The 15,919-nt window shown below is 44.6% G+C and overlaps 1 protein-coding gene across 3 annotated transcripts in view; it reads right to left on the minus strand.

Moving 5' to 3' along the window:
- LOC146810314 (ATP-binding cassette sub-family A member 10-like) overlaps positions 1–15,919 on the minus strand; it is a 1,546,030-nt gene that overhangs the window by 72,746 nt on the left and 1,457,365 nt on the right. For all 3 annotated transcript variants that reach the window (XM_085617307.1, XM_085617308.1, XM_085617306.1), the window contains 2 exons: positions 10,076–10,170; positions 4,669–4,788 (listed from right to left, as the gene is read on the minus strand). In XM_085617307.1, coding sequence (XP_085473433.1) covers positions 4,669–4,788; positions 10,076–10,170 — 215 coding nt within the window. The remainder of the gene's footprint in view (positions 1–4,668; positions 4,789–10,075; positions 10,171–15,919) is intronic.

The following is a 15,919-nucleotide window of genomic DNA, read 5'->3' on the forward strand; positions in this document are numbered from 1 at the left end:
GAAGAAGTACTGCCTGTCTGGGAATGCCTGTTTAATACAGTATATATGGGGGAGACAGGCCCCGGAATCACGGAGAGAGGCCTCTATAGTCCTGATACTAAAACCATCCAAGGACCCGGCGAAATCAGAGTCATATCAACCGATATCCCTGCTAAATGCAGACTATAAAATCTTTGTTAGCATTTTAGCAGGGAGGCTGGCTAGGCGCCCCTCAGCTCATCAATGAAGAGCAGAAGGGCTTCATCCCTGGAAGGCAGATGCACAAACTGACCCTGCAGCTGATTGGTTGTAGCTACATCAAAGTCGGTACCCTTGGCGGCGGCTACACTGGTTGCCGCCAAGGCCTTTGATCGTGTTTTCTCGGAGTGTTGATGGGCAGTATTGGAGATAATGGGGTTTGGGCCACATTTTATAACAATACTAAAAGCTCTATACCATCTCTCAACAGCTAGGATCATCTTCAATTGCTCTCTCACTAGCAGTTTCTCGATTCTTAGAGGGACAAGACAGGTGTCCCCATTTTCCCTACACCACACGCCACAGCAAACCCGCATGTCAACTCCCACCGTCAATCATGCTTCTCAACACAAGATTACTCAGCAAACACACAACGATAATATGAGACCTTCTGTGCAGCGACGCACTCGACATCCTTGTCATCACAAAGCCCTGGCTCAACCTTCATTGACTTCTGACATCACTACAGCAACCCTAGAAGGGCACATGATTTCTCCACAGGTTCGCCTTCACAAGCCAGGAGTAGGACTCGTTATCATTTACAAGGAATCCATCAAATGTGCAACATCCACAGAGAACGACCCCCATTCATGGAACATCTGCACTTCAAGCTGCAAATCTCTGAAACATTCACCCTGAAGGGCACCATCGCCAACCACTTGGACCGCGAGCCACCTTTGCCAACCTCATCACCAACTTTGCTTCTATGTTCGCCATCAAGCCCAGAGCCTACATTTTCCTCGGTGATGTCAACTTCCACCTGAAAGACTGAAGCAACTCTTACTCTACAACACTTCTTGAAAGCTTGACCAAATTTGGACTCACCCAGCTCATCACAGAACCAACAAATACCACACGGCACACACTGAATCCCATCTTCACCCCAAGCAACAGCATTAAATACAACTCCAAAAGACAGTTCACATGGACCGACCACTCCATCACCCACTTGCAGATAAACACAGCTCAAGTTAACGCCCCTACCAGGTCCAGCACTCCAAGCTACAGCTCGAGCAAAATCACAGAATCAGACTGGCTCAATGCCTCAGCACCGTTCAGCGTGGCCACACAGACAACCTCGTTAAGGATATCAGTGACTTCAACAACTGGATCAACTGGATCAAAAACTGTGCGTATTCCCACCCACCCATCAAACCCAACAAGCATAGTAGATCAAACAAGCAGGCCAGCTGTTACACAGAAGACATCTGAGATACCAAACGACACTGTGAACAACTAGAGAGGAAATGGAGAGTCAGCCATGACACCACTGACAGCAAATTTGAAACACCTAAAAAAACACTAGTGGACTACATCAAAGAAAACTCCAACAACTGCAAGGAGATCTCCACGATCATCAAGGATTTCAGCTCACCCTCAGCCACTGTCAACAACATTGCTGCTTCCCAACAACTTTTTGACAACCTATCCAAATTCTGCCACAGCAAAAACACTAACATGTACAGCAACTTCGCATACCAACCCAACCCCAGAGAACTCACCACTAATCTACCCACCACCAACCAAGATGGTCACCTGACTGAATGGACAAACTTCACCAGAAACGACACAGCAGCAATCATGCGGACCATCCACTGAGAAGCCCCAACTGACCCATGCCCAACTGCATCTACAACCTGGGAACATCACTAATAGGCACGATTCTAACCCACATCATCAACACCTCCATCATGTCCGCCACTTTCCTGGATGAATGGAAACTTGCAGAAGTAAACGCCCTACTCAAAAAGCCTAATACCCACCTGAATCAACTCAGCAACTTCCAACCCATCTCCCTGCTCTCCTATCCAGCCAAAGTGATTGAGAAGGCCATTAACAAGCAGCTCCCAACCCACTCCAAGCTTCACCATCTTCTAGACACTACACAATCAGGATTCAGAAAGAACCAAAGCACTGAAACAGCACTCTTCACGGCCACTGCCGGCACTTGAAACATCCTGTCTGGAGAAGAAACAGTGGCCCTCATTCTACTCCGCAGCCTTCTAAACAGTCTCCCGCAACACCCTTATCAGTAGACTCCACAAGATTGGCATACAAGGATCTGCTCTCAAATGGATCTGTTCTTTCCTCACAGGAAGAATCCAAATGGTTAGGCCATCATCCTTCACATTAGAGACCAAGAAACTGATATGCGGTATCCCACAGGGATCGTCCCTCATCCCCACTCTTTTCAACATATAGATGACACCGCACACCAACATCATCCAGTCACAAGACATCACTGTCATCTCCTACGCCTATGACACCCAACACATCCTCTCCCTGATGGTCAAGACAAACACTACTAGAACCAACTTCACTAACTGCATAAACATGATAGTAAACTTGATGCGAACCAACTGCCTGAAGCTCAACTCCAACAAGATGGAAGTACTGGTCTTAGACACCAAGACCTCCACATGGGGCTCCACCTGGTGGCAGTCGGAGCTAGGAACAGCACCCACAGACCACGCAAGCGATCTAGGGTTAATACTAAATGACAAGCGCAACAGGAAGGCTCAAGTCAGTGCAGTTTTCACCTCCTGCTTCCACTTCATATGCATGCTGCAAAAGATCTTCAAATGGTTGCCTCATAATACCAGATGGCCGGACTACAGCACTCATCACCAGCAGGCTGGACTACAGCAACACTCTTTATGCCAGAATCTCCAAACAACATCTTCATAGACTCCAGACCATCCAGAATGCAGCCGCTGACTCATACTCAACCTCCCATGCCGCAACCACATGACACTGCACCTCAGGAAGATTCACTGGCTCCCCATTCCCAAGCGTACCTAACTCAGACTTCTCACGCACACATACAAAACTGTATAAAACACAGAACCAGAATACCTGAACTGCCACAGATACTTTTACCAACTCACCAGAAGCCTACACTCTCACTCGCACACATGCCCCACATCGGCAAAAGCAAAACTGGAGGTTGCTCATTCTCCTACATCGTACCCAAGACATGGAACGACTTACCTCAACACATCAGAGCCATCTCCTCACTTTTTGAATTTTGAAAGAAGCTGAAGACCTAGCTCTTCAAATAAGCACCTTGGGACCACATACCACCACACCTTGCCCAAGAGCCTAAGCACCCTCTTGGGGATTAGTGCACTATACAAATCAACATAACACAGCATAACATAAACAGTTCCTTGATTTCATGAAGTCAGTATTCAGGCCCCACCACAGTACAGATACATCAGTCTTCGCAAGCACAGATGACACGCGGTCTCCCACTCCATCCTCATCAGGCGTATGCATGAGATCAGCATCCAAGTACCAGCTCTCCGCTGGATCTGCTGCTACTTTACGGATAGAGAACAAGCTTTCAGACTGACATCTTACTCCTCGGAAGCCAGAAAACTCATCTGCGGAGTGCATCAAGGACCACTGTTCAGCCCCACCCTCTTTAACGCATACATGAGCCTTCTGGCCAATGTCATCTGCATACATGACATCAATATTATTTCCTATGCAGACGGCACACAACTCATGCTCTCCATCTTAGCTAAGACCCCCAACACATGAAACAAGTTTACCACCTGCATGGCCAAAGTGGTCGATTAGATGACATCCAACTGTCTCAAGCTCAATACGGACAGGACTTCCGTAGTGATTTTTGGCATGAATACCTTACTATGGGACTCCAACTGGTGGCCAGCCAAAAGCCTCACCCATAATCCACACCAGGAATCTTGGAATAATCATCAACAGCAAATGGACATAAAGGCTCCGTCACCCCATCCTGCTTTCACACTCTGAAGATGCTGAGGAAGAACTCAAATAGCTCCTGAGCAAAACTAGAAAAACTGTCACTCATTCCCGAAGTCACTACTACACTGGGATAACCATCCAGCTCACTAGAAGACAACAAACAAGCCAGAACTCAGCAGACAGTCATCCCTAACCTCCCACACATAACTCACATCATACCACAACTCAGGGAAAGACAGTGGATCCTGATACACAAATGTGTTCAATTCAAACTCCACACACACATATTCAAAGCACTACACAACTCAGGCCCCCATACCTGAACAATCACATCTTCTTCCACCAATCACTCAAACACCTCCGCCCTGGATGACTCCTACTCGCACACATCCCATGCATATACAGAACCAGATCAGGAATATGAGCGGTCTCCCAAAGTGTGGAAATTACCTCCCACTGCACATCATAGTCTCCGCTTCTCAATTTCCACAAGAATGTGAAGACCTGGCTTTTCAAATAATTAACATACCATAGGCAGGGTTAGGCACACACATCTTCTCAGTGCAAGGATACCCAAGCAGGTGATAGTGCACTTTACAAATACACATATAACATAACAAAGCATATACACCATGGGAGTCCACAGATCAGCCCATCTAATAGGGTCTTGAACATTTCTATTTTTTAAATGTGCCTCACCTAAGGTTCCCAGACACCATGATGGCCACCCGATCACACACAGCCTCTGCTTCCTCCATGTAATGTGTGGTCAAAATAGCTCCACGCTCTTTGTTCTTAAAAGCAGCTCGAATTGCACGCCTAAAAACAAAAAAAAACAGCTTTACTGGACTCACCTAGGACCAAATAACCAGTTGTAACATCACTCTGAGCTTTTTGTCTCACAGTGCTCTAAGTTTAAGCTGGCCTAGAGAGCCCTGTTTTTTTATATTAACTAACAACACTTATCCATGGTCTAGGCATAGTAATCCATGCATAGACTGTAGACCAGAATCAATATTTTGGACATCAGTTGTGTTTACAGACCACTGTATATGCACTAAAAAGGGAACTTGACAGTAGTTTCTGCTATGCATGTTATCCCTCTTTGCCGTGAGAATGTCTCTCTCTAGTTGCTAATGACCATGCCTTCTCAGGCTATTCATGGCATTTGGTAGTCCTCCACAGCATAAGGGATAGTCCCTAGAAAGTTAGGTCCCCATCCTTGCATAGGGGTGACCATTATGTCATAATGTGGGCCTCTCTGTCATAATAATGTCAATCCATGGGCATTCTTAAAATAATTGTTTAGCAACCGGGTACTTAATGGCGATATATGGGGATGCAAGTCAAAATCTATCTATGGCAGTGTGACGGAGACTCCCTCCCTCGGGTCCTGCCTCCCTTACTCACCCTGCCCGGTGTATCACTTCCCCGCAATCCTCCCTTCCAGGGCGCGCGATCCGGGGTTTCAACCACAGCGTCCGTGACCACAGGAACCCCGCCCCTCTCTCTATTACAGAAGCCAATCCCGAACGACGACCCACCGGAAGGACTACCTCTTGCTCCCGGAAATCCCTCCTCCCCGTTCCCAGCCGGAGATAGAAAAGAAGGGAGACGAGAGGCCGAAGTCGTCGGAGGATCGTGGCAGGAGATTTCGGCAGGAGGCACGGCGAAAGGAGAGGACGAGAGTGGCGAACCCGAAGAGGGGTCCGAAGACTGGTGGAATCCCCCGGAGGTGGCTGAAGAGCGGCCGTAACTCGGATGAGAGTTACGGCAGAGCCCGTGAGTACCAGCTTCCTTCGGTATAGCACCCTAGGTGCCCGTATGTATAGTAGTTCCCTTGTAGATATATATAGTCTCTCTATCTTAGGCACGCCATTGCACCCTGATAGGACCCCGTTGTAAATATTGTATAGCATCTTACACAGTGTAAATAGTAGCCCGCACGACCCTTTCCGAGCACCCCTTTTTTCTTCAGCATACCCGCCCCCTTTCTCCCCGTCCTTTTTCCTCACGTTCTCTTTCTCCTTTACCACTCCCGGTGACGGTTACAGCAACGACATAGTGCGCCAGCAGGACTAACGGCTCTCTCTGTGTTTTTGTCTTACTGCCCTCCGAGGTACCCATCCACCCTCCTACCTGCGGGCGACGACGACGGTCTGGACGTCAGGGGAGCTCCAGCGAAGACGACAGCGACAGACGGACCCTTCATCGGTTCTAGTTTATCCTCCTGTTTCGGAACTGTATACTTTCCTGTTGCACGGAGTGCCTTGGGCACAATAAAAGTAGACTATTGCACACTATATACGGCCTCCTTGCCTGCTTTTCCAGCCCGCGGAATCACCACGCTCACAGGCAGTTGTATATATGTGCATGTAGCACATGTAAACAAGTAATGTATTGACAAGCTGACACCATGGAATTTAGTGAAAATGAAAACTATTATTTTGCAATAAAAACTGTGCTTTTTCATGCAAAAGATAACCTTTTGTTTGAAAAAATAAGATTATTTATCCATATTGAAAATATTGCCTTTAATTATAAAATGTGAGCTTTATTAAAAAATGACAAGCTGGTGTTTAGGGTCCCATCTGGTGGATTTCAAACCAATGCTTTGATCTAACTTTAGAGGTACGATTGAGATAAGGTACACATTATTCACTCTTTCTTGGAGAGCTCAACGTGAGCATAATTTTTCTATATATTTTAATTGAAAGGTCAGTTCTTAGATTAACTATCTATTCAGAGAATGTTATTGTTCGTAGGAAACACAAAATTCTTCTTCCTTGCAATTCCTTGTATTGTTTCTGTTCTTCTTAAATTAAACCATGTGGTGGTTATTGAAACTCTCCTTTCCCACATGATCCACCATGAACCTGAACAGATGCAATAAGGATACCACAAAATCACCACCAATCAATGCAATATATGCTGCAATGAATTTAAATTGAAAAAAATGATTTGTCCCGAGGAATGCCATAACAATCCACTGTGAAGGATAAAAAGGCACAAACCTGTTTCTGATGACATTCTCTTGACCCTGTTTAAATGATGGTCATCCCTGCGTCGAGCGCATACATTGTTTTCTCACTGTACTGTTAAGACGGTTGCTAAAATATATGCCTTTCTTTCTTTCAGTTTGGTGTAAATAATTATGCTTTTTTGAAGACATTTTTCATGTTGTATTTATGTGGCAGACTACATATTTGTAATGGCTCATATTGTCTGACTCATATGAAGACATTTTAAAATATATCTTGATAACACCTTCTATTTTATTATCACTATCACTCTGTGGTACACATTGCTGTACATAAAAAGGGCAATTTCTCCTACCCAACAAATTTCCGCAAGATAGCACTACACGATATAGAGAGCAAATGCTTTGCCAAACTCTTACATAACAGTTTGGCAAATTGGGCGTGTAACACAGGGTTAATCCCCCTGATCCAAACTGGTTTCTGTAAAACATCAAGACTAACTTATTTGCTCTATCTCTCCTAATTTACTCTGCTATATGAAGCTTCTAAAGACTTCACAACAACTTTTGACCACATGATAGCAAAATGTTATTGAGCAAACTGGGAAACTGGAGCATCAACACAGTGCTCCTCAAAGTGATTATGAGCATGGGTAACCGACACACAGGTTTAAACAAGGCTATCTTCACATCTAATTATGTCAGTGAAGATCTACACAAAAATGCCTCAAGCAAGGCTGCATTTTAGCACCGTCATTATTCAACTCCGATTTACTCTCGCAGTTCCTCTCCACAAGCCCCATTTCCCCATAATTAAGGGCCACAAGGTAAACTTCCCGCAATATGCAGACAGCACGTCATAATGGAAAAGACCTCTGCCCGAACTACAGAGATCCTTAACGGCAGAATCAATATTGCCACAAAAGCAACCCGGGCCTGGGGATAAACAAAAGTAAAGTAAGGTAGTGATTTTTGGCCACAATGTGATCAAAAAAGGTTCCTAGTTCAGAAGGGAACAAACCTGGATAGAACGAATAGATATAAATATCTAGGTGTCTGATTCAGAGAGTGGGAGAGGTTATACAACCCAACAAGCAGCAGTAAAGAGGGCTTTGTTGGCCCTTAACAATACCTTTATGCAAGTATTCAATAAGATGTCAGGGCCAAACACAGGATCAATGTTGTGAGTTGTCGCAGATTAATGCTCACTGTTACTGATATCCTTCATTGAAAAGCTCTTTAAATTGCTGTATTAACACAATGTCGAGCCAACAGAATAGTATTTCATCTGCCCAAAAGTACATCGCAGGCTGAGGTGCAATTGGAGTTTAAACATAACAAAACAATCATATGAGCTTCAAGCTGGAGTTGTGTCCTACAGTGCGAAGATGAGAAACTCACCATCAAACACTTTGAAAGCATTACTGAGGCAACTCTTAACCAATTAAATGACCTCTTGGACCATGTTTCTATGTGAAACTTTGAACTAGTTTCAGTTTGCGGAGATATGGAACAATGGGCTTCAAAACTCCCAAACAGGAAAATTGATCAAAAAACAAACAAAGCTGCTATCTCATTAAGTTGACAAGCTTAGCGCTAATGTAAGGAGTCACATCTGTATGGTTGAACCATCCAACAAATTCCAGAAAACACAAAGGTATCAGGATTTACTGACACACATAAAGCAAAAAGGTATCTGATAAGAATGTGGTTCGGCTTAATTTTACTACGAGGCCATTGCTATAATGGACGGTACGAAGAGCCTGACTCCACCTGTTGCTTTTGTGCAACGGTAAATGAATTGCATAAACATAGTATGCACTTGTGAAGGCCTGATCGCTTTAAGAAGAATCTGGCTTACACCGATCTTCATAAAGCTCAACATAAGATGATATTGAGACGCACTCATAGCCTGCTTAAATTGAATAGACACACAATTAACTGGTCACTTTCTTAAATACATGCCCTTTGTTTGTAAGAACATTTTAAATTCCTAATGTAGCAGATAGCACATTGACCTGTTTTTTTACTTCTGTAATGATTTTAATTAATTATACAATACATTTATTCAATTCAATTTACTGTCTGATGTTTGGGTCTATAAGAATAGTGTGGCTTAATTTTTGTCTGAACAGATAATTCAAGTATAACTTGAGCAGTAGTACTGCTATAAGATCCTGCAAGATTTGTCTTTAACTTTCTCATTTACAGTGTACAAGTTACAAAGAATGCTATGAACATTTTGAAAAATGATAGGCTAAATGAAATTATATACCCTGCATTTTTAACTGCCTGTAAATTATGCTTTTTAGAAAATGTTCTGGACATTTAGTTGGAAAAATGTACAGTTTTTAAATTATTTTCCACTTCTTCTAATGGGAGAGTTGAACAATCCAGTCTTCCACAAGGATCAGTCGTGCTTGGCACACCCTGAAAGTATTGGAAAATTTAAAGTGTGCACTTTCGGAACTTGCAGCTTTTTTGCGAACTTTTGTGAAAATTCACTAATGCAACTTTTTTAATCAGCCCTGGACTCACCCTAGTTTGCTTGCTTCAGTCACTTGTTGTAATTTGAGGTAGGTATTTACACCCCACCATTTTAAAAGCTCGCCATCTGCCACTGAGCCTACCATAAGATGACATCACAATTTTAGCAGAAAATTTAGAGCCTTTTGTCCTATAACACATGTGTCTTCTGTCTCCCATTATAAACATGTAGAGTGAAACAAGAAAGGATATCCTGCTCGATTTGAAATATGGCACACACTGTCACCATCAAGGCAAAGACGTAGCCAGTAATGGAAGCAAGGCATGTTCTGAACACAACATTGTTCGAGGATCTGAAGCCTTGAAAAGCGCTCTGTGTAAAAGTAGTGAATATCAGAACTGGACATGAAATTTGAAAAAATATGTTTTCAATAATATTTTCTAAGTTCATATTGAATATCTATTAGAGAGGAATTTTCATTAAATCTGTGCAGTCTATGCATTATCAATAATATTTTTAGCATAGTGCACCTACTCAGTTCAAAGAAAAGGTATCAACTCGAGAGGCATGTTTCTCTCCAACTCGACCTAAACCATTAACATGTCTCCATGGGCTCAAAGTCTCTTCATATAACTCACCACACTCTCTGCTGGCCTTTTGGATCCAGCCCAGTTGAAGGTTCATCCAGGAGCACCACTTGGGGGTTAGCAAGCATACTTATTGCGAAACACAACTAAAAACAAAGACAGATATAATTTAAATATGTTGTTAGTTGAGCTTCTGTAGTGTGTGGTTAAGTCTTTTTAAGCACTTTGACACAGACAAAGCGGTTCGGATTCCATAAATACTTGGCTTCTTCATTTAAACATTGCACCTCCCAGGAAATGCTATAACATGCACAGTTAGTGTTCTGGGCACCCGGAATGCCAGACTCCTCACCCCCAGAGTATGATGTCTGATATATTTTGTAGATGATTCTACAAACAATAGTAAGCATAGGTATATTAAAATATTTTAAAAAAATATTAATTACCCAGTGTTTAGTGGCGGTCACCATTGGGTAGCTATAGTTAGGACCATGGTTCCATAGGGAAAGCATTGAATGGTTTGCTAATAACTTTGGCACTGTTTCTTTCACTAAACTTTCCACAAAAAAAACTATAACTCACACCCTCACCATGCACTGCTAATAAACTCATATACTACATCACTCATGACATGTTCTATGACAACATTGATAGCATCAGTGCAACATTTGAAATGACATCATTGATAACAGTACTGTGCAGGGCGGGGCGTGAGTTATAGATCATTTAGGGCATGAGTTGGTATATTTTAACCGGCATTTTCACCTAACTATAGCTTCCCTATAACCTTTGTTTTTTTCAAGTTTCGTACAGATACTCCAAGTTGGGCCTAAAAATCGGGTTGGTCCCAAAAGTGATATTTCCGTTCTTAACTCCTACACCATTCTTTGCTCCTTGATACAGACAACACAGCTGAACTGAACTACACCAAACTTAGCAATGGGCAAAAAGCTGCGAGCACTGGGATCTGGCTGTCTGTACAGGGTTTGGTGGTCAGGCTCTAAGGCCAACCCCTCTGTGCACAACCAAAGGCCATCACTGCCGGTAGGGGCCACCTGCAGAGTGCTGGTTGCAGGGTATTGAGGAATTCCACCCCCTGCACACAAAGCCTGTGCGATGTGGGTGTTGGCAACCTGTGGAGGGTTTAGAGCAGGGTTTGACTTGCTGCCAGACCCTAAGGCCTTCACCGCTCTGCGCACAGCTGAAGGCCAGGAACAGCCGTAGTTGACTGACCGCAGAGCCTTAGCTGCTGGACCAGCCGGAGGAGCTTCCCTGTGGCCAACCACTGGCTGCCTGCATAGGTTTGGATGCAGTACCTGGCGGGAGCTTGTGCACAGCGGTTGTTGGTCACCTGCAGAGGGTTGGGTGCAGAGAACATTTCATTTGGCTAATGATAACAAAAATACTGGAAAAAACAAAGTTTGAAGTAAAGTTATAGTTATCTTTGGTCGTAACACTTCAATGCATGTTTAAAGAAACTTCAGAAATTCACATATAAATCTACAGTTAAGGTGTAGTTATGATTACAAATTAAAACCAATAAAACCGAAACATTTGCAAGTTAGCAGTAGGAGCTAATTTCATTATGCACACAACAGCCATGCAAACCATAATTGCACACCACATGCAATGCCAATCACTGCAAAATATTTATACTAACAAATAACACATAAAAGTACTACATTCATATTAATTTCTGTCAAACCGATAAGGTTCCTTTGATATGTAATCCGATCTGGAATATGATTTACAACATTTGTAATTGCATCTGGTTCATTAAGGGTGCAGAAAAACATTTATTACGGTTAGCTATTTGGCTCTGGCATTTTTGTTTTGGGGTATGGGACTCTCTTCTTAGTTTAGAATATCAATAATGCCTATCTGTTCTGTGACTACTGCTGAGCATGGGTTCCGCAAAGCTTTTGGTACGCAAGCATAGCTGATGACAGTGACACATATTTTAGCTATTAAAAGTGACCAGTGTTTCCTATGTTTCGTGCCTGTGCATGCATAGCAAAGATTCTTCTCTATTTCCTTCACCGGGACGTCCAAGGGAAATCCATCCTGCAGCAACAAACGGAATAGGAATGACTGTAGTGCAGCACCTACTCAAATCACTGGTTGGTGCTGAGAAAAACAGCCACATCAGGTCGTGTAGATGTGGCACTTGAAAGGGTGTGTGTGACCATGTAAGCATTCGAGGTGAGTGCGCAGGTAGCCACCTGCCTTGGGCATATTTTTTCAATGGGTTAGATGGCTTTTGGGTAGTGGACTACTGAGGCCAGACCCCGCGATCAGTTGCTCCTAATATTTTTTTCACGTTGTCAATAGTTCAGCACAGTGCATTATTGCCCATACTTTCAAAAGCAGTTCTACAGAGTTGTGAGCCTTTATACTACACAACTTGGCACACCCTGACTGCTAGGGTCGTAATCGAAAGTGGTGGGGAATATGATAACGTGAAGGCCAAAAAGCCAGATATGCCCAGTGTCACTTCAACTTTTTGCATTGTAATGCAGTCATTTCTATTTGCATTCAGATAAATAACAACCTCAAAGGTTGAAATGCGGAGGATTCATTTGAAACAGATAATATACTGATTAGACTTGATTTCTTTGGTTTCTCTTACCAGAAAATTAGGAGACTACTGCACGATTTCTCTCTTGTGTCATCTTGTGTAATATCAATCAATCAATCATAACACTTGTATAGCGCGCTACTCACCCGGAAGGGTCTCAAGGCGCTTGGGGGAAGGGGTCCGCTACTGCTCGAACAGCCAGGTCTTGAGTTGTCTCCTGAAGGCGTGGTGGTCCTGGGTCAGCCGAAGGTGGATGGGGAGGGAGTTCCATGTCTTGGCCGCCAGGTAGGAGAAGGATCTGCCTCCGGCGGTGGCTCTTCGGATGCGTGGTACGGTGGCGAGGGCGAGGCTGGTAGACCGTAGCTGGCGGGTGGACGTGTAGAAGGTCAGGCGGTCGTTGAGGTACTTGGGGCCCAGGTCGTGGAGAGACTTGTGTGCGTGGGGGAGGAGCCTGAACGTGATCCTCTTGTTGACGGGGAGCCAGTGCAGGTCCCTCAGGTGGCCGGAGATGTGGCTGCGTCGGGGGATGTCCAGGATGAGTTGGGCGGAGGCGTTCTGGATGCGTTAGAGTCTTTTCTGTAGCTTGGCTGTGGTTCCGGAGTAGAGGGTGTTTCCGTAGTAATATTATCTAACCTTACAAAACGAAGGTAATTATGTTCCACGCACCAACTAAAGTCTGATGATCTGCCCAAACAGCTGATAGCAATACACTAAATGCTATTAAGTTGTATGGCTACCTGCTGAGAATTCAAGCTTGAGTAGATTAAATTGCAAACCGCTGTTGATAGGACCAAAACGAAACGGGCTCAATAAAAGTCAATGGAATTATTAATAAGATGCACATTAATCTTGCGGCTATCCTTCCACAATGTCATTTACCATTTTATTCAATACCCTTCCTTGCCACCGTACTCAATGTTTTTCTTAAATTAAAGTAGATGATAGTGTTCTTTATATTGAAAAGTTCGAGTCACAGAATCAGCCAGAAATAATTATCATGTGTTTTAGATCGAGTGAGTTGGGTTTTGACTGAAAAATACCATAATTCCTGTAATAAGCAGTCCTTCTGTTACAGATGTAGGCTTCTTTTTTTAATTCATGTGACATGCATTTATGTAAAGGTAATGAAGAAATGGACATTAACATTCAGTATTTAGTATTTTGTTTAAAGGTGTTTTAACTAGAAAAAAAGTCACCACTTTTCCTTTCTACCGTTCTTCAGGGTTATAGCAAGGGGTGTGCCATCATTTATAATAATTGTGAAAACATTGTGGTTTTGAACTTTGAAATTCTGAGATGAAATTAGAACTGTGGTTACAAAAAATTACACTCCCTGGTAAGTAGAGGAGTTAGTGAGGTGGATTTATCAGAATGTATGATCATGACAGGTGTATGAAATTTCAGGTCGAAAGGCCTGAGGGCAGTCAGAAATTACTAGATCCATACCCTATTTAAAGGTAACAGAAGGACACATCTAGCGATGTCATAGGGGATAAGAGGCCATATAAAGTCACTTGACGGGAGAGGTGTGGCGCAGCAGCAAAAGCGACTGACTCCAGAGCACAGGGCTCACCCAAGTCCGGACTGACTACCGGGCGTTTTGGAATTCTGCCGAGCAGGGGGCTGATTTCACTGCGGTGGGGGCTGATTTCGTAAATGGAGACCTGCGTGTACTTCGAAATAACTAAAGCAAAACGAATTTCGTTCAGTACACGCAGGCCCCCATCAACGAAATCAGCCCCCAGCTCAGCAGCATTCCAAAACGCCCGGTAGTCAGTCTGGCCCTGGGCTCACGGTTCGATCCCAGCGCTGTGACAGCTCAGCTCAGCATCATGTGACTCTGGGCAATAGCTCACTTAGAGGTCCATTAGGATGGCAGGCCGACTTCCGTCCGCCCGCCACCCTAGCGGTGCTGGGACCGGCCCTCAGTGGTGCAGCGGACCCGCACCGGCGATTAGGATGCCACCGCGGCGGTGGCATCCTCCATTCCCAGCATTTTGGTGGGCGGTGCTCACAGCACCGCCCACCACAATGCTAGGAATGCACTGCGTGCATTGTCATGCACAAGGTGATAGGAACCGCGAGGTGCCTGTCACCATGCCCATGATACCCCCCATGTGCATCCCCCAATAGCCTGGGGGCCCGCAACGGGCCCCCAGAAGAGAATTCCGCATAACTTTTGTTGACACCACGGAAAGGCATGTTTCCGCCCCATGCTAATATGGATGGCGGTGTCTAGCAGACTATATAGAAAGAGAGGGGGGGGACCAGGAGCTGTTATGGTCCAGTGTCTGTGCTCCGTGTGTAATCTATGTCAATCAAATAAGGAGACACTGTTCCGAAAAAGTGGAGGAAAGAGGAAACAGAAATAAGTATATAAATACAGTCCTAGGCTAGATGGGGCCCAGGTGTCGAGGGGGAAAGCAGTGCTTTTCTCTTGTTGCCCTCACACACCCCAAGAGGTGTCATTCTTCATCATCGGGCGTTTTGCTCCTCGTCGGGCCGGCGCTGCAATGCCCTACGGGTCCTCCGAAGGGTCACTTTGGCGGAGATCTTTTTAGAGAAAACGCCGTCTGATGCATGCGGGTGTGTGGTATGGGTCCTACAAATAACGGTGGTGAGTTCGTAAGAAGCCACACCAGAGCAAAACTCCCAAGAAGGTGTGAACGCTCGTCCCCTACTCTATGGAGCACCTTTCTTCTTAGCTTTAGGCAATATCCAGGAGCGATCTTAAATCTGACAGAACAGAGAGCAGGGTCACTTCGACCTTGTACGCCCGGATACACACTGTGGGAAATATCCCTCAGATCACATTCACGCACACTTCACTTCTTAGTTGGTCCTGAGGAAGCGCCACGGATCCGGTTGGACCGCAGGGGTGCGAAACATGTCGACCACATTGACCACATTGTAGTTACCTTTTGGGACATTAAACCCACCGGGGTAACACCTAACCTACGGGTTTTTCAGACTGTCAAGGGTATCAACCCCACCTTTTTTTATTAAACAATATCCCTTAAGCTACCCTTAGACATTTTTAATATATCACGTCACACACACTACTGCACCACCATTATTTGTAGGACCCATACGACACACCGCATGCACCAGACAGCGTTTTCTCTAAAAAGATCTCCGTCAAAGTGACCCTTCGGGGGACCCGTAGGGCATTGCAGCGCCGGCCCGATGAGGAGCAAAACGCCCGATGATGAAGCATGACACCTCTTGGGGTGTGTGAGGGCAACAAGAGAAAAGCACTGCTTTCCCCCTCGACACCTGGGTCCCATCTAGCCTAGGACTGTATTTACATACTTATT

Source organism: Triturus cristatus, chromosome 7, assembly GCF_964204655.1.
Source record: "Triturus cristatus chromosome 7, aTriCri1.1, whole genome shotgun sequence".
Taxonomy (NCBI): Eukaryota; Metazoa; Chordata; class Amphibia; order Caudata; family Salamandridae; genus Triturus; species Triturus cristatus.